This window comes from Candoia aspera, chromosome 13 (assembly GCF_035149785.1).
Source record: "Candoia aspera isolate rCanAsp1 chromosome 13, rCanAsp1.hap2, whole genome shotgun sequence".
Taxonomy (NCBI): Eukaryota; Metazoa; Chordata; class Lepidosauria; order Squamata; family Boidae; genus Candoia; species Candoia aspera.
The window spans coordinates 10,048,842-10,069,391 of NC_086165.1; the positions used below are offsets into that span (position 1 = coordinate 10,048,842).

At 37.1% G+C, this 20,550-nt stretch overlaps 2 protein-coding genes across 3 annotated transcripts in view; one reads left to right on the forward strand and one right to left on the reverse strand.

Annotated features, from left to right (window-relative positions):
• FGF7 (fibroblast growth factor 7) overlaps nucleotides 1-19,546 on the forward strand; it is a 32,118-nt gene extending 12,572 nt beyond the window's left edge. For both annotated transcript variants that reach the window (XM_063314171.1, XM_063314170.1), the window contains exons 3-4: nucleotides 17,649-17,752; nucleotides 18,477-19,546. In XM_063314171.1, coding sequence (XP_063170241.1) covers nucleotides 17,649-17,752; nucleotides 18,477-18,671 — 299 coding nt within the window. In that variant the 3' untranslated portion in view covers nucleotides 18,672-19,546. The remainder of the gene's footprint in view (nucleotides 1-17,648; nucleotides 17,753-18,476) is intronic.
• Nucleotides 5,439-20,550, reverse strand: part of LOC134504781 (nicotinamide riboside kinase 2-like) — a 256,317-nt gene continuing 241,205 nt past the window's right edge. Inside the window, exon 9 of the mRNA XM_063314168.1 lies at nucleotides 5,439-5,459. The gene's annotated coding sequence lies outside the window, so the exon portion shown is untranslated. The remainder of the gene's footprint in view (nucleotides 5,460-20,550) is intronic.

Consider the following 20,550-nt stretch of genomic DNA (forward strand, 5'->3'; position numbering starts at 1 on the left):
GTACTTTTTATTTTATTTTTATACTTATATGGGGTTTCTTAGATATTTTATATGTTTATAGCCACTTAGAATCTGTGGGAATGGGTGGCATATAAGCAATATAAATAAATAATAATATAGTATGTAATATTTCTACATGGATCTCAAAAGATTTAGACTTTAGATTTCAAGTAAAGAAGAGGACAAATTTTCTATCAGTAGAACCTCAAGTATATACTACTCATGGCTAAGATAATAGGAACTGATCATTTCTGAGCTAACCCCAAAAGGAGAGAGTTGAGGGAAGGCATTCATGTTCTGAAATACTTTAGCTCGTGATAGGATTTTTATGAGGATTTTTAAAAATCATTGTTAATGGCTTCCAGTGGGAACATGGTGGTCTGAAAAGCTGTGCTCGCGGGCTCCGCAAGCAGAACTGACAACGTGGTAATTTTTTGGGCTCAGGTTTTTCCTGAAGCCCAGGAGTGTTTTTCCACAGAAAGGAAAACACTCGGAATTACCCCATCTATCCTCGGAAAGGCTGCTTGCAGCCAGAAAATCGCAAACAGCGTTCGCAATCGACTGGTAAGAACAGCCAGGAGGCTGGAGCATCATCATTTCCAAGCCATGCTGTAGCCATAAAGGGACATTAAGACTGGCCACCCCATTTCTAAATCACCCAATTTATTTTTCTTTTAAGTATGTGTACCCTAAGAGAGGCTTTCTACAACAAGGAGAAACACATTCTCTTGGTGCTTATTATTTTTGTGATTAATTTCTTTAAAATAATTCTTTTTAAGTTTTGGATGTTGCTTTCCATCCAAATATTAAGGAAGGTTGAGAGTACATAATCGTCTCCCTGTTATTATTTTTGTACTAAATTTGAAGATTTTAGCATTTTCCTACATGTTGGATCTGCTGTTTTGACCTTTTAGCTTTCTGTTGCTACTTTCCCTGGGGAACTTACTTTCACTTTACTTTCATATTTTCACTTCTGTAAACATGTTTTGGAATTTTTCTATTATCTCCCACTTTTGCTGGTTAAGTACCTAGGGGATGCCATAATCTACTGCATGAGAGATGGAGGATTTCAAGCAGATTTTCTTGGATTTTCATCAAGACTTTAAACAGATTCTTTTTTATTCCTATCAAGTTTTTACGCAAGGTATTCAGGACATTGTGAAAAACATGAGGTCTAAAATGTGTCATCTGGTTGGGGATGTCATGGAAGAAATTGAAGAGCTTAACAACAATAGAAATGTTTCTTCTAATAGCGAGATTAGGGCTTCTGTTGAAATGCTAGATGAAGATTGGATAGTCGAGTTGAAGAAATTAAAGGGAGAGATTGAGTTGCAAGCCATAAGTGAAATTGATCTTCTGATGGAATGTTATGGAAAAGAAGGGGTTATTATGTATGAGAGGCTCTCTGTTGAGAAGTCAGAGTTTTTAAGAGGGATAATTGGGCTGTCTGATTTCTTTATGATAAAAGCTCTGTGTGTATTGTGGGGATATGTAAATGCTCTGGTTTATTTTGAAGTGGGGTAACGGTTTAAGAATATTTATGCGGATTGCTTCTAGAGCTTGTTTGATTTCATTCATCTTCAATGATTTGGATAAAGATTAATAAGGTATAATAATAAATGCTTGGTTTTAGGCTTAATATGATTATTATAATTGTATTATTAATTATAATGGCAGACAATGTGTGTTTTTTAGTATGATTTTTATTGTAGTAGACAGAAATGTATAGAATAGCAATAGGAAGGAAATAATTGAATAGATGTTATCTTTGGGGGGGAAGCTGATTAGGAGATATATATGTGTGTGTGTGTGTATATACATACATACATACCTACATACCTACAGTATTTCTTCTTTTTCTTTTAATATAAGGGGATGGGGCAACTGTATGTAGTGGTTTTTATAATGTGCCAATGGAATGATTTATAGAAATAATGTGATTTTGGTTTAATATGGAGTAAGGGATTGATTATGGAAAATTTGTTGTATATCCTTGCTGTTAAAAGTTGGAAGTCTCCTCTTGTAATTGTAATTTTTTTTTTTCTTTTGTGTTTTCACACTTCTTTAGTTTTCTCTTTTTTTCTTTTTGTACTTTTTTTCTTTTTGTACTTTTTGTCTTAAATCTAATAAAATTCTTATTAAAAATCATTGTTAATAAAGAAAGCATCTTAAGTCTAGCCTTTTTTTCACAATGGACTTTTAATTTTACCAAAATTCTCAGTTCTGATAAGAGGGATATATTTATCTGATTTCTTTGATGAAAAGCTTAGTGAACAGATTTCCTTCAAATTCCAAAAACAAGACAGATCCAAAACAAAACTAGCCCAAATCTAACCTTCCGTTCCTTGATCCTTATTGTCTTTTAGTTTAATAATCAGCCATTCACTCTTTAGAATATACATCATCTTCATTCATTTATATCATAAGCAGAAACATATTTGTAATGCCATACTACATAACCAGCCAAAACTCTATGAATTCTTATATCTTTTATTGTAACATAGCTGGAGAATGATAGGCTAAGAGATCAGAGGGGGAAATACAATAAAAAGTTACAGCATGACTCAAACAGAATGAATAAATATGCTGGAAATTAAGTGATTCATGCCTAATAACAGTGAATTTAATTTATATTTCCATACCTCTTTAATGTCCTTTGATAATAATCAGGGGGAAAAAAACATGAAAATAATGAACGAATAATAAGGAAGATCAGAAAGCATGTTTTACCAGGCTCAAGTTTAAGAGGACACAAAATACCAAAATAAGAATGCTTGTAGAAGAGGGTAAAGAGTCTGGGATAAAGATGAAATTAATGACATAGTTAGATTATGATAATCTGAAGGCAATAAGGGCAAAAGGGGGCATTCTGGGAGTGGATAGAGTGAATCTTTAGATGCAGCCCTGGAACGCAAAATAACTGGAGTTCTGTTTCAAGCTGACTGATACAATATGAAAGGTGAGCTATTGACATGTTCAACAAAAATAGTGTTCTCTGGCATATTTTAAAGCTAAATTCCAAGTGGTACTAATGGAACCTTATAACCCCAGTATATACTGCTGTCTAAGAAGGATGTCCTCCAAAAGACATGTCAATGGAATTGTAGCTTAAGCACGGGCATGGGTGAAAATAACATACTTCCTCATCCACTGAGAATTTAAACACTGGGTCCCTAAACATGTCAAGAACTACACAGCTCCTAGAATTCTTAATGTGAGGCTCCAGTGCACAGCATCTTACCCAACTGCTTAACTATCTGAGCCCAGCTACTGAAGAATAAGAAAGCAGGCTCCAGAGAATACAACACAAGAATCTTGGAGCTGATTTTAGGAGGGCTAACTTCTTAGGTTTATTCTAAATACACTGGCTAAGGACAGTTGCTGACCTCATATGACACTGCAGTGGCCACTTTGATATAAAAGCCTGCTGTGTCAGTCCAATAGAGGTTCACCCTGGAGAACCTCCAGCTGGAAAAATATGGCAAGTTTTTTGGTCTCTTTTCATCACTTGAATACTTCAATAGCTTTGAACAGCCAAGAAACCTTTTAAGAAGTCTGTGTGAACAGGCAAAGGGCTTGATCACTGTGGGAAGGGGTGACAGGGAAGATTTCCAAAGAGCTGAAGGCGTCCATGGTGACCATGAAGAGAGTCTCCTGCCTTTTTTTTTGCAGAGGTCAGTATAACAGAAGAGAAGCAGGATGCCATTCCAAATGCTTGCCAAAAAAGGATAAACTAGGGAAAATTTATTAGGGAAAAATAAGTAACATTTTAATGTGGATGGTTTTTGCAAGAAAAAAAAGTACAAAGGGATGCAAAATGACATGGGATGGACCTAAGGTTAATAAAAATGAGAAACAGAGCTAACCCCAAATTGAGAGATTCCACTCTCCCTAAAATCAGATAATTTCTCCTAGAGTATGGGAAGTAGATGTGGAATGCGTAATTAAGGTTAGTGCATAATTAGGATTATTACTTTGGGGCAGACTCAGCAGATACATCCCAGCTCTGAAGCTCCCAGTAATGGGGGCCAGCCTACTTCTGCTGAAAGCATTTTTTTCTGGGAAAGAGCAACAGAATTAATCCCCTGACCATGCAGTTCCAGTGGAAGAAAAAATACAGAATAGATCTTGCACACATTGATATTCCTACAGATCTCTCTAGCGATGCTGACAGAGGAGGAGGCTGCATTTTTTTAGGCCTTGCAGCTCCCATGAAGGAAGGAAGTTGAAGTACTGTTGTGATGAGCAATGGAGAATAGCAAAACTATTCTCCAATGCTTCTTCATTCTATGATCAAAGAAAAGACACACATCATCTCACCAAAGCGGTTGGTGGTCTGTGTTAGTCAGAAAGCGAGCGAGCTAGTACAATCTATTGAATGCAGGTGCCAGCTGAAGTTCATACTTTATATGTGCCATCACGCTATACCTACAGCACGTAGTCTGGGAATTATAAGCGTTGCATTCTCCAACACATCTGAAGAACATCAGGTTGAGGAAAACTGACACTCTAGCTTTGGCTCTGAATCAGCCAGCAAATGCTGAGGCTACGCTTCCATTTTGAGCAGGCTGCTTATAGCCCCATCATGGGAGTCCAGTCTCCTGCCTTTGCAAATGCAACCTCGACTATTATTAAGAGGCTGAGTTGTGCCCTCAGGCATCCATTTGTATGTAAACTGGAAAGAAAGATGAAACTTGGAAGGCCTACTTAGAAAAATGTTGTAATTGCTAGGCTGTAACAATTAGTGTTGTTTACTTTCTTTCCCCTGTCTGTATTTTGCTAAGCAGTGTGATTAGATACCAAACAAAAAGAAATGATCCTGGAGGAATGAACCATGGAGCCAAAGTAACTTGAAACTTTTTTTTCTAAGTGCCCAAGTCATGCAAACTAAATTATGTAACACTATACTATTCCCAAGAGAATGCTTTAAGAATTTTGTTGTTATTTTCTCCCACCCCCCACCCTCACCCCACTGAAGCATATGTATTTTCATCCAACAAAATGCATAAATTTGGGGGATCCTGCCACTTTATGAGAATTTACAGAATTAACTACTACTTTACATAGGGGGGCAGTTTTGAAATTTAAAGTTGATGTCTCGTGAGTTTAATCACTTCAATAAAATAATGAATATTAAAATATACTATAAAAGTAACATATAGATCTCTAAGATTGATTGATTGATTGATTGTCCTGCCTTTATTATTGCATACCTAAAGAAAACGTAAGACTTAGATTAGGGTTTTCCTCACATTTGAAAAGAAAATAGCAGAGAGTATAAGTAAAGATTCTTAGGAATTATACTTTTTTTCTCTTTAACCCACTTTTTTTCAAGGAAACCATATACAAGTATAATCACAAAAGAATTGCCTTCTTGGAATCTCATTTACTTTTAATATAAATCTGGGACTCATAATAAAACATTGGCGCATACACACACACACACACACACTGTATTCCTGTAGCATGCATGAATTTGTATGCACACATACAATATCCTGTAGCAATTACTTATACTCAAATCAACCATTAATATATTACCTATCACCACCATCTCAACAATTTTTTAAAGATTTTTTTTTATCCCACCTTTATTATTTTTATAAATAACTCAAGGCCAGGAACATACCTAATACTCCTTCCTCCTTCTATTTTCCCCACAACAACAACCCTGTGAGGTGGGTTGGGCTGAGAGAAACTGACTGGCCCAAGGTCACCCAGCCAGCTTTCCTGCCTAAGGCAGGACTAGAACTCATGGTCTCCCAGTTTCTAGTCTGGTGCCTTAACCACTAGACTGACCAATCTCTCTCTTTTGGAAAACAACATCCATATCTTTTAGTTTACAGAGTTTAATATTGCATATTATTCACACTTCTAAAAATGGACACAATTTCTTAATTTTTAATTTACTCTGATAGAATATAAAAAAGAAATATTCATTCACTACTTTAAACAGTTGTTTCTGGGTTTAGAAACAGAAACAGAGGTAGGCTCCCTCTCTCGCTTAGGTTGGTAAAGCTTGATAATAATCCAGAATTTCTGGGCCTAATGATGTTTTCTTGAGGAGGGGGTATATAATTGTCTCCATTAAGGCAGGTAAACATCAGCACCCATCTCAAGGATGCATTTACCACCTACCCAATACAACTTCTAGTCACCTTCCTGGAAGCTTTCATCAACCAGGAAGGACAAGCATCCAGACTACAAGTGGGAGAGCCGATGTCACCTTGTTCATTCCCTGAGGATTACAAACTCAAAGTCATCCCAAATAATCTTGCTAGACACAAGCTCTAAACCATGTTCTCTCTAATTCACTATTCATCTTTTTTCAGAAGCATTCTAAATGTCTCCTGATTTGCTTCATCTTCTAGAGCTCTTCAGTATACCAAGGAGCTCCCTTAAATCCTGTTCAACACCACTGTTGAACAGGATTTCCTGTTCTAGGTGGTGACTAAAGCCTCAGCAGAACTGCACATCATAGCAACAGGAAAACGCTAGGGACCCTTTAGAAGCCAAGTGGTTCCAGTAGACATGTGAGGACTATTGACTGAATATGTGGTACATCCCTATGAAGGCCAATGGCACCAGTCAACTTTGCAATCAGACAGTGATCTGATCAAGACAAAGGGCAGATGGTAATGTTCCCCCCATCCTCAAATCTTGTCTGCCCCAAGACAAAAACCTAATATAGTAAGAGGCCTTCTGTGTGAATTGGGCATTGATGATCTGGTTGGGAAGGTGGTTATGAACTTCTAGGCTGCCTCTGATCCCTTCTCCAAGGAAGCCAGGTTGAAATCCCCTAGGTGGTAGGGAACTCCACTACCAATTCAGCAACAGGAATGGACCCCACCATACAGCAGGGGGGCCTGATAAAATAGCAGCAGTCCCAGCTTGTCCCTAGAGAAAATAATGTATCTCGCCCTGTTACCTATAGAACAGCATCTCTAGACACTGAATCTTCCAGAGTCCATCCCACTCTGGACACATGGCTGTTGCCAAACACAAAATTGAAATGAGCCCAGCTATGAGAGAGGACTCTCCCTGCACCCATTTGCCCATCCAGGTTTTGGTAACATATCAGATATATCATCTCATCTCATCATCTACCCACTCATCCATCAGAACTTGGATGAGTAGAGATTTACTTCAAGGAGACATAGCATTCAGAAATAACACCTGGAGACCATGGGCTCTGAGGATTTATTAACCTGGCTCTCAAGCTGAGACAAGTGAATTGAAGGTGGGGATTTGATAAAGAGGACTGTTGTAGCAGCAGAGAGTGGCCTGCCCCTGCCTCCCACCGTATCTTCTTCTGCCCATCACTACCTCAACCTGCATCCCTTCATCTATGTCCACCCTGCCCCCAATGTCTCCTACAATTCACAGTCATTGTAGTGTACGTGGAGATTTCTATCTATCATCCCCTTCAGTTGTGTATCCATATTCATATCCAAGTTACCAATCCCTATTATCCTCAGTCACACCCAACCAGCCACAGCCCTGCTCCTAAAGCTTTCACAATCTCCAATCTAACCTCTAGAACCATCCTCTCACCATGGCCAGCTGGAAATTAATTTAATAAATTATAAACATGTTATTTAGCAATAGTATTTCAGAGCTATTTAACCTCTAATGTTCTTAGATTGCTAATATTTTCAAGTTGTAACGAGAAATATCTCAGAGGCAGCATTTGGGATTTTCCCACCATACAAGAGTTGTTCTTTTAAACCAAATCAGTTTCAAAAGGTGAATTAAGAGTAGCTACTGAACTCTTTCCTGTAGGGGACATTTTCAGCTTAAAATCACTCTTACCAATTGCTGATTCACCATCCGTCCAGGAGGTGATAAGTAAGGGAAAGCAATCCACCTCTTACTTGCCCTACAGTTGCTAGGCTTCTATGGTGTTTTAATCCTATTTTAGTGATACTAAATACTCCTAAATAACAGACAAGAATTCACTCTCTTTTTCACTTTAAATGTTATTTATAGCAGCTATGCAATGTTAACTATATTTTGGCAAATTTTGATTAAGAAATAAAGTAAACATACATTGTTTTAAAAGGAATGAAAAACCTCTGTAGCTTCCAATAGGATTTGCAGCTTCCCTTCTGCTTATTTATGATGTCTGAGTGCTCGGTTCCAAGTAGATACAGTATAGATAGGCCAGTACTGAACATAATCCAGAATAGTAAAAACAGACTTCTGAAGAAAGTATTTGCACGCATTTTAATTTGTTAAACACCAGATGTAACTTTTGTTTTAGCAAAACTGTACTAAGCTCTGATCTGGAACAAGAACATTTTTTAAAAATTGTGTGGTGCTTCTAGGTATTTACAGTCTTTCATATGTGTTTGTTTACAAGCTGTAGTCTTTATAACAGCTCTGTAAGTCAGACTTGGGAACATGTGGCCCTTCAGACTTCGTTGACTGACATTCCCAAGAGCTCTATCCAACCAGACCAATGATAAGGGATCCTGGGTATGGTAGTTCAATAATATCCTGATATAAAGCCCTCTTTTTAACCCCTAGATAAAATAATTAAGAAAGTGAGAACCTATACATCTAATCACATAACAGGTAGATGAGCAAAATAGCTGACTAAGCCTGATACAATTTATCTTTTAAGAAAAACTGGGGAGTGGTTGTGAAGCAAGAGAATAAGAAGATATTACTAAATGTTGGAAAAACATGCACACCTTACCACCTTTTTAAATGATCATCATAAAAAAGTTATGCATATACTCACACAACACTGGGTTTTTCTCTGAGATGTGCTGAAGCTTAGAAGAATTTCTAAGAGACATTCACAATGCAACAGGAAGCCTGGCATAATTCCTGATGCATTGCTGACAATAACACTGATTCTGCAAATGAACCTGCATCAGGATGCAAGAGTCAGATTATACAGTACGTGGCACTAAAACATGTATTTTTTTCTCCAATATTTTCCTTTTTTAAAAAAACAAACTTAATAGCCACAAAAGCTGCAAGGTTAGTATAACCTCTTCATTCATCTGTCACACTGAGTACTGTGAGTAACATCTTTATGATACTCAAGCGCTACTTATTCTTTATGAATCTAGAGATTTAAAATATAAGGAACCAAATGCAAGTTTACAACTTTTGTCCACTCCCATATTCACACAACCATGATACCTACCCAACTCTATGTCTAGCTGGCCAGCCTAGGTGTCAGTTCTAGAAGAATCAAGGCAGATTGACCAAACAGAACCTCCATTCTATATGATAGCTCCAAAGTACTGCAGTTCTATGACTTACCGCAAAGCCTGGTAATCTACTCTTGGCACTTTTCTACCATAGTGCGTTACCTCGTCTGAGAAGCAGTTTACAAAATCCACCTTTTGCTATGAGAACTGTATCTTCTTGAGTCTTCTTTGAGGTCTTCATTCTCCACACTCTGCACAAGCTGAAATTTTCCAGAAAAAAAATTCTGCCCCTAAAGCCTGCTTTGAGTGGGTCTCATGTATGCCATTTCATACATACCTATTTGCATACGTAGATGGAATAAAGCTATACATTATAGCTATACCATGGCATTACTGTATTGTAGTGAAATCAATATTACATAATCTGATTAATATAATCTAGCTTTATGGTAGTTCTTCTGTAATGGGCCTTCCTTCAAAACCTTCTACAAGAAAAAATTATCAGTCACCCTCAAGTGAGAATGGGCATATAGATATTCTTCATGTTGCTAGAAGACCATCTGTAACAGGAACAAATTAGTGCAAGGTTTTTCAAACGAGAATTTGACTGGGTTCCATGAGAGATTAAGGGCAACACTCCCCCGCACCAAAGCCAATTTTCTATTACTAGAGCTTTGCCTCTTGATCAGAGATTCAACAACTTTTTTTTTACTAACTGGTTCCATGGCCTGAAAAAGTTTGAAAACCCCCTTATTTTATTATGGATTATCTTCAAACCACACTGAGACAAAACCAAAGAAACCACATTATGATTAACAGCATATTGTTAATAAGTTAAGGCAATTTCCTATGTTCTTAAAGAGGAGAGCAGTCACTTTCCCCATGTACCAGTCTTCTGCTCAAGATCACAGTTTCTGGCAGGAAGGAAGGAAGATGAAATACATGTCAAATGCAGTCTCATCTTAAAATTGTACTTGTCAAGGATACGTCATGTGAGAATGAAAAGGAATTATACAATATCATTATCCACTCTTCTATACTGAGTAATACAAGAATAAAGGAAAGGCTCAGGTCCCAAAGGTATTGCAAACTAAATCTTGATAGGTGTAAAGGAGAAAGAAAAACAAGAGTGAAAGTGAGTAAATGCTGCTACATAAGCTCTAGTATTTGTTTCATCTGGAAAAATCAACTGAGAGATAAATATCTGTTATCTGAACCATTTCCAGGAACCATGTGAAAGACAGATTCTGTTCTGCCAACTAGAAGGCAATTAACAAAATTCCATTCTGTAATCTTTCAACTATACTGTATATACATCTCCAAATGTATTCCTGGCCACTACACATTTCAAAACCGGCTTCCTTTTATTGCCATTCTATGTCAGACAGAGGAAATGTACAAGGTGCTCGCAGGAAAAACTATAGAGACATTGCAAACTTGTGGGTTTCTGTCAGCTTTAAGGTGATGAAAGCTGTTCTTGTCTGAGGTTGCCACATGTGATCTCCTCTCTTCATGTCTATGCTAGTGAAATCAAAGTGGTTAGAAAATTGGAGACACAAGAAAATGCCATATAGTTCCTGACAGCTGGAAACACACGCTACCAGGCGGGGGGAAAATGTTGCTTACGTTCTCATCATTAGTCTACATGTAATCTAATAGGCTGTTTTATACTGCTTTTCAGCTTGGAGGGCAGCTGTTCCCCAACACCTGCCTCTCAGTGATTGGCTGTTTATCTGATGCTTTGGGAAAAGGACACTGGTGACTGCTTATATAATAATAAGAGGTTTCCTAACTTCTTTGCAGTCCTTGGTTAGTACAATATTCAGGAATGTCAGTTACAATTATGTTAACTTCTGGGTAAAGCAGCATTAAGTTTCAACAGATATCACAGTTCTAACATATTCTGCAATGTTTCTTTTTTTTGAAGACCTAGTATTATACAAGACATTAATCATGATGAGGTATTCACTGAAACAGAAAGTCAGTATGGTGTAGTAGTTAAGGCACCAGTCTAGGAAGAAGGCAATGGCAAGCCACTTCCGAAATCTTGCCAAGAAAACCACAGGGACTTGTCCAGGCAGTCACCAGGAGTCAACAATGACTCGAAGGCACACACATAGATACACAAAAAAAAAATTGAAATGGGATGCTCCAAATTTGCAGTCATTTTCTTAATCTCTAACATAATGTCCTCCAGATGTATTGGAATTAATATTAATATTAATATCTGAAGATGATGGAGAAGGCTGATGGTACCATGTGTACCTGCGCTAATTATTTTTTTACCCTAGATTAGTCCAGAAGGCAAATTTAAACAATCATTTATTTTGTTCTGTCCTCTGACCAAATTCTTTGATATCTTTGGACATATCAAGAATAAATCATGATATAACAATCTGATTTAAAAGGATATTTCAGTTGGGTTTCTAGCTTAGTGTCTAATGAGAATGCACTGGATAGAATCTTGATATCTGCAAAGCATTTTACAAAATCACTCAAGATATTTTGGTGAACAAACTGGTTAAAGGTGGGGTAGATTCTTACTGCTAGCTGGAAAACTAGATTTAATACATTGAAATCAATGTTTCATTACTGAATTAGTGGAAGATTCTGAATTAAGTGCCAAATACTCTTCACTATTTTATCAAGTATTTACAACAGCCTTCTCTAAACCAGTATCCTCCAGATGTAAAGGGAGTCACCATGTGTGAGTTGGGTGGCCTTATAAATCTGTTTAATAAAAAAATAAAAAAAATTTAATTCACAGAATTCCCTCTGAAAATTTTGGAAGTTCGAAAAGGAGTTAAGAAATAGAAAAATAACAAACAGGTTAAAAACAATGAGGGGTGAAAAGAAGTAATTAGATTTGCTAGGCTAATTAGTGAAAGCAGGCCCAGAGAATAACAAATACACACGCACACGCACCCAGGCACACAGAGAGATATAAATCCCATTCAGATGGACAGAATCATCATTTGGATTTGATAAACCATCAAAGAAACAGGTATTATCAAGCTATTCTCACCCTTCTCTGAAACAGTTCAAAATTGTCCATGAGCTTCTTTACATTCAATGCCCAGAAAATATATGAAGTCTTAACTGCTGTAAATTAAAATGGAACAATTAATTTTTGCAACCAGGAAGCTAAAGTTCTCTTGTTATAGCCTAAAATTACACCCAGCTTTTTGCACCCTACATAAAGCCAAGACCACTCAAGTTCAGATTATGATCAGCTATGATCTCAAGAGCTTTTTCACTTCCATGCTGATGCCCCCTTCCTTAATACTACTCATGATTTCATCCTAGTTTTCAATAACAATGTGTGTAGTTGAATTGAACCCAGAAGCATACTGGCAACCAATGCAACCCATGGAGCAGAAGTGTCACGTGAGAAAAACATCTGTAACTGTCTGTGCCGCTGCAGCTTGTACCAGCTGAAGCTTCTGAATGCTCTTCAAGGGCAGCCCCATGTAGAATGCACTGCAGCAGTCCTGCTAATCCTCAAACACTGAGATTTCCAAGCCACAAACAACAAGCAAATTGTACTGCAATTGCTGAAAAGATCTATTAGCAGTTCCTCACTGGGACTAGAGTTCTTTCCCATCTACCTAATTCAAATAGGCAGCGATGTCTTGATGCATCCTAATCCTGTACATTCTAACTCTGAAATAAGCTCAACTGAAATCAGTGAGACTTTAGGATTGTTGTCTTCTTTGGCTGCACTCATTTAATTCTTGTAATATCATGGTTTAATTCTTTCTCTTAAATAAATATGCAGGTACTATTGTTATCTAAACTGTTACAACTACACAACTCTAAGGCTTTTGCCCTTAAAGTACAGAAAGATAGTCAGAAAGCAAGCAAACAGTGCTTTTAATCCCAGAAGCAAAATGGTTGCTATTAAAAAGCTCACCAATAAAGACATAAAATATGAGGTTTCATAACACAGCATCTCTTAGCCAAATGCTAAGGTGTGTTAAGCACCAACTTACAGGCTCATACAAAGAAAATCTCTTGCCATATTGAAACCCTGCCAATGGCCCCCCAATAATGCAGCACCAAAACCCGATGTATGAAGCCAGAGGAGAGTCAGAAATAAATCCAGAGCTGATCCCATTTGGTGTAAACCTTGACACAGAAGTGCCCTTAATACTAATACCTTGGCACTAGAAGTTTGAGGATGATCCTCACTATAGTTATACTAGAAGAAAGAAAAATAATCATTTAGTTTTGGAATCAATCAGTAAGAAATTTACTTATAGGCAGCCTGCCTTCTCCACTGAGTCCTCTGTACTTTGGATTGTTTGCCAGTAAAGGTAAAGGTAGCAGCCCCTTCCCCCAGCATTTCATACCAATGTTAAAGTAACACTATTTGACTATGCTTTTAACCAGGAGCAAATGTTTCTGGTGGCCATCTGGGGGATTTCTATTATGGGTAGGTCTTTCTCTTGATTTTTAATCTTAAAGCCAGAAGTGAAGGGGCTGATTATACACTTGGGTTGGGGGTGGGGAATGCTATTCCAGAGGAGGGGACAATGTTTCATATGTCCAAGCATTTCAAGCAACTGGCTGTAACATCAAAATCATCATCCCTTGAAAGCTTCATCTTTTTGTCTTTTGTCTCCAAATATAAGTGGAAGCCTCCTTTGGAAGCCCTTAAAATCTAATATGTATGGTTATTCTGAGATGAACAAATGAATGCCCTTAGAAACAAAAAGTATCCCACATCATATATTAGCTTAGTTATCACATTTGTTAGTGGGACTTTTGGATTTCTTCTTTGACCAGAAGCACAGCTGGAAGGGAAGGGAAGAAGCCAGGAGCTGAGTTTGGTCTGGAGAAAATTCCATGTTCAGTTCTAACATAATGTAGCATCCTGGGGTGGGCAGTCTTTTTAGATTTTTAAAACCACTCAAAGCAGTGCAAATGTTAAGTGCAACTTAAAACTCTTTGAAACTTGGTAATGGCCATCACATTACCATTTGAATAAATAGGAATAATGAATAAGGATGTTGATGCTGTTCTAAATATGTTTGCTTAGAATCTAAAGAAAGATGCTTCAATGATCATCTTCCATGATTCATTTTCAGGATGCTATTCATTTAGTGTTAAGAGTTTTTAAATGTGGTCTTAATTTCAATATTTAGATAAAAATCTAAGCATACCAAAGGAGTATAATATGCAGATATCTTTAGAGATTATAATGATGCCATTATTCTTTGAATATAAAATATTTCTAGATGTAGTCAGTTTAGTTTTTTTATGTAGTTTTACGCCTTGAGCACTTTACTGTAGGTTTGATGTTCACTATATATCTTTTACAGAGCTAAACTAGAATCAGTCTGGCAGAAATGGCACTGTTGTTGAGGTATTCCAATATATTTTTACTAATTCTCAAATGTTCTCACAAAGACACACACACACACACAGAACACATTTGGCAAATCACTACATGTTTCCTTGAAGTGAAAGGCTATTGTTGTCATACAAGGCCTATAACTATCTTAGAAGTGCTTTGGAAACTATCATAGCCCAGGTCTATACAGTATAAAATTTCTAAAAAGTAACTTGATACGAGATTAGTAATGTTACTATAATATACTGGCTAATTCCCAACATTCTCTCCCCATGTGTCACGGAGCTCTTAGTTCTATCAGTTTCAAGAACATTCAGAAAGAAATTTCTTCCTTTCTTCCAGGTTTTCTACAGCTTGACATTTTTAACTAATCTAAAAGCAATTGATACAGGCATGCCTGCTTTAAGAAATGGCAATAACATAGATTCACTGCTGTCCAGAATTGCCACGTTAAATTCCACAGTATGATCTCTCTCTACCTATGAGAATCTGTATCATGTCCTTGAAGTCTTGAGTGACATATTCCATAGTATGTTTATGGTAGACTGTATGGGGAGGAACTAGAGCAACCAAACTGTAGAAAACCAACACATTTGTTATGCTGTTGTGTTTGAGCTGCACCAACTAAAACTGAAGTGCAACTCTCCTGGAGTCAGCATAAAATCCAAAATAAAGTAGTATGATTGACTAAGCAATGCTCTCAGAAGTAATGCAAATTAGTCTACAGCATAACAATATTCCCCTTTACACAGACATTAGATAATACAGCTTGGTGTTCTTTAATCACAGTTCAGAATTCTCAGCAAATAAAGTCAGTCTTTATCTGACTTCAAATTCTGGGAATTGCACTGCCAGCCTCTTTTCAGGACGCTTCATTTAAAAAGGTTTTATAGGCTTAACTAAGAGAAAGGATTATCGTTTTCCAGCCATTTCCATGTTTGTTTGCTTCCAGAAAGAGGAAGCAAACAAACATTGGCTACAGAGCCAGTTAAGCTTTGTGCAAGAAATCCAAAATACAATAATGAAAGCTAACTTTCAAACTAACTTGTATTTCAGTGATGCTACAAACCTATCTTACATAGTAGATGATTATTGACTAGTAAAGGTTATACAGTACATTAATATAAGGAAACATATACTACAAAATTGCCACGTAGAGCAGTGGTATAATTTGAACATTCTGGTGGGGGGATATTTAGAGCTGTTTAGAAATAAAGCTGCATGATAGAAGTTACAACGATAATGAGGTATATAATTATATGTGAGCTGCCTTGTATTGGCCTTGTACATACATTGTGCTAAATTACATTTTCTTTAACCATGGCTTACTGAATACAATATAATTGCTGGATTTGCATCATAGGGTCAGCTATAAACCACAGAAAGCATTGTGGCATGATTTTTAAATTTAATTTTTAAAGAAAGATGTGGGTGTTTAGTTGGTCTGCCTATTTTCTCTACTTATAAGACTTATTTTAAGTAATGCCTAAAATGGGGAAAAAAGTATGTTTAAATTTAGTCCTTTCCCTCTTTGCATAGCCATTGTCAGAGCCTTAAACATGGACAAAGCACGATAAGATCTATGCACCAAGACATGCCAGACAATAGAAAAATCCTTTGCAATTCAGCTAGCTTAGAAAACCAACACTTCCATCCTGCTAGGAACACCAATTTATCATAAAACATTTAATGGCAAAGTTTCCATATCAAACTATGCCATTAATGTGATTTGAATGCCCTTGGGTTTAGCTTGTTGTGTGAAGCCACACGTTATAGTTTGTAAAACATGGCTTAGCATATTGTATGAACTGTTGGATAAACTATGATTAAGCAAACATGGATTACCACAATGTATGATCTCTGTTTACATGCACCTCTCTAAAACTCCAACCCCATCTTCATTCAAAATCTCATTGAGAATTAGATCCGCATTGCTTTTAGCCGTTCATTTCTCCATGCCCATTTCCCTAGTGGTTGACGCATACCAGTTCAGGGAACAAAAAAATTAAAACTAGAACTTGCTCATTGTATCTTAAATGGACCTAATTGAAAAAAAAGATCTAATAGTAAGCCATGTCTCTGTATGACACAGATTGATTTTCAGAGGTTATCAGCTTTTAATGGCCATAAAGGTTAGACAAATACTTTTTTCTACAGGACTTGTAGTTGCCATGATCATTTCCCATCATTTACAAGTTCTAAGGTTAGTGCTCTTGAAGAGAGGATGCCTCCAGTAAATTTCTTATATATCCTTTCAAGGTAACCTTTGTTGAAAAAAACTAATTCTATGAATCTTGATTTAAGCTCTGTACTTGTCGGTTTCAAAACCTTGTGCTGAGAATGTTCAATAGAAGTACATTCAGTTCCATCTGAACAGCGACTCTAATCAGAAAAGATATTTTATTGGTTTAACAAATGATGAAAATCCTAACTATACAATTTGGAAATGAAATAATGAATAGTAACGTAAACGTTTAATGTCTGCATTCACATACTCATGTGGAGATTAGTGCAATTTATGAATATAATACCCTAGAACATTCTTCTAGTGTGAACCAGACATGCATTCATAGCCTTTAAAACAATGTGGAATTTTACATGTGATCCTTTATGCTGGTCTTTGACCATAATAAAGATTTGTTTGTTCGTCATATGAGCCTATTATGTTTATTATCCCTTCCTTACGAAGCGGTGGCGCTGCGGGTTAAACCGCTGAGCTGTCGATCGGAAGGTCGGCGGTTCGAAACCGCGCGGCGGGGTGAGCTCCCGTTGCTCGTCCCAGCTCCTGCTCACCTAGCAGTTCGAAAACATGCAAATGTGAGTAGATCAATAGGTACCGCTTTGGCGGGAAGGTAACGGCGTTCCGAGTCGTCATGCTGGCCACATGACCCGGAAGTGTCTATGACAACGCTGGCTCCAAGGCTTAGAAACGGAGATGAGCAGCGCCCCCTAGAGTCGGACACGACTGGACTTTACGTCAAGGGAAACCTTTACCTTTACCTTTATGAAGCAGTAGCAAGTTTTATAAATAAAAAGAAACATGTCATTTAAACAAATAGCTTTGCAATGTTATATCATAAGGAGACAAATGCACAGATTATAGACTTCACTATTATTCCCTACAGGTATTCTCGAAATTCGAACGGTGGCAGTTGGAATAGTGGCAATCAAAGGAGTGGCAAGTGAATACTTTCTTGCTATGAACAAGTCTGGGAAACTTTATGGAAAGGTACTGGCATAATTATTAGCAGCAGCTTGCAGTTAATGAGAAATATGTTTGTTCCTGGTATTTTTTGATATATTTTTGTATTTTATACTATGTTGGCCCTAGTCCATGGGAGCTGCTGGATGATGGCATGCTACTGGTGGCTTTTATGAACTGCTCTCATTTATGGACAGCTGCCTTGGAATGCAAACTTACTGGAGATCAGAGTTTTCCCTGTTTTGACTTCATTCTCCCAGAAGCCACATTTTAAAAAAAAACCTAACAGCAGGAAGAAGCTGCTGGCAGGCTGATCAGTAGCTTGCTGGGAGTCTCTGGATTCTTTTTGTGCTCTTATTTACTTTCATTGCCAATTTGCTCTAGGCTCTTCTCCTGACCAGCTATGCCACCCTCATCCTGCCTTGCTCCCCAATACAGATTAAATGGACTAACTGGAAATCCCTACTGTATAAGCACTCTGTGGTTCTCTGGATGTTGCTGAACTACAATTCCCAGCATCCCATGCCATTGACCTTGTTTGCTTTGGATGACATAAGCTGTTCAGCAACATCTGGAATGTTACTTATATATCAATCTCTATTAAAAAGTCTAAGAAATTTGCACAGCCAGTAGGTACATTTTAAGTAATTTATACTGCACATTCCAAGGGCAATTAGTTTTTGTTAATAATACACACCACTGCCAGGTATTTCAGCATTCAACTGATCACCTCATTTTTTTTAAAAAACAGAAAGTGTGCAATGAAGACTGCAACTTCGTAGAACTCATTCAAGAAAATCATTATAACACCTATGCTTCAGCAAATTGGACACACAAAGGGAAAGAGATGTACATCGCATTAAAACAGAATGGTGCCCCTAAGAGAGGCCAGAAAACAAGTAAAGAAGATACTTCCTCCCATTTTCTTCCATTTGCAGTATCCTAATCTTATACTAACTATGGACAACCAGTTCCAGCAAAATATATATCTCATTTGAAAAGGGGACTGTTTGAAAGTGCAAGGAAGACAAGCTGGAATACTACTGAAAAACTGAACAAGCTGGACTTGAGCATGATGTTTTATTTTTAAGAGACTGGCTTTAAAAAATAAATAAAAAATATACACTACTTCAGATTTAGTAACTAAAAGTTGTAAAAAATTGTAAAGAGTTGTACAATCCTTATGTTAGCATAAGAGTAGCTTTGCAGATTCTTAAATTAAATTTACCCTTGCGCGTTGTCATGACTTGATTATCTGACGATCTTTTATTTAAAATAAACCTATCTGCTTCATTAAACATGGCTGCTATAATAATAATAAAGCAGATGAAAATGTTATGTAAAATATGACGGACTTGATGGCTGCTGGATTGTCTTCAGATGATCAAGTCGGTATGAATTGTGAAGGCTAAGCAGTATTAAATACTTCCCAGGAAAAAAAAGGTATAAGTATTAAAGCAAATTGAAATTGGATCGCTGTGGTGTTCAGACAATAAAGTTAGTATGACAGATGAAAGTTGCATCACTGCAATTCATATGTATTAGTAAGAATGCCTAATGCTGCTCTGAAAGATGTTACAAAATAGTGTAATATTAAATAATATTAATAAGGGAAATGTATTTCATCTCACTTTCCTCAAAATATCCTTTTATGTAACGATGAAGTAAAAAATTCAGACAACTTCATATGGGTTTTTATGTAACATAACCTATCTTTTTATATAATTCCTGTTTGGGCATATGGCTTCTAAGTTTTTTTCCACCGATATTCATGCTTTTCTGTTGTTACAGCATTAAACTTTATTTTAAGTTATAATTGAACTTTATTGTTTTAAGTTATTTAAGTTGATGTTATTTATAAAAAAAATTATCAAGATGCATCTGTTTCATATGCTTTTAATTCCAAAGGAGTATCAAAACAGTCTGGCTTAGCGGCCCTTTCTTTTCTCCTCTTATGACCAGACATGAAGTCTAGTACACAAAACTCCTGCCAATATGTACTGGATAGCAGACAAAAATGACAGCCTGTAGCAATTCTTATGATGAAAGTTTCAGATGGAACAACCCCCATATGCAAAAAATCTGAATGCTGTGTCCCCCTGCCAGTTAAGGCTGCTAGTATTTTGAAAGTTATAGGAGATGTAGATGTGCTATGTCTCCTAAATATCAGGCCATATCCTAAACCAACGTCTAGTGAGAATGAATGAGTTCACATTGGCACCCTCTTCCTCCAGTACCACCATCAATATGCAAAAACAAGCTTCGGGACAAATTTCTCAGTCTGATTTAGTTGCTACCTGTTGAACCCGCTAGCATTACCAGCTATGTAAAAACGAGCTACTTTTAATACTTCTTCTGTATTTGCTTGGCAGTCACACCATTATGAACCACCATTAGAAGTCAAGTGGGGAAAAAAGAGCTTGCCTGCCATTATGATCTAGATCAAATAGGAAGCTTTCAATTCAGATAGCAAATTCACAAGGTTTAAAGGAAGAAGCTTGGATTGCCAGATTCTCTGATGGAGAAACCAGGCATGACATTAACTGCAAGCCTTTTTCTTCTAAAGAACAGAACCACCATGGTGAGGATCAGCAAATACTGCATCATCACTGGTGAAAAAATGAAAATCAGCTTTTTCCCCTTAGCCACCAATAAACGAGGAAAGGCATCACTACTGGCACCAATAGATACTTTTTTCCCCAGCATTAATGGTAACTGGAATGGACCAATTTTCATTGGAATCATAGCAAGTGAAGAGTTCCAAATGTAACAAATTTGCTGGATTATTGCACAGGCCTATCTATTCCAGAAGATAGAATTCCACT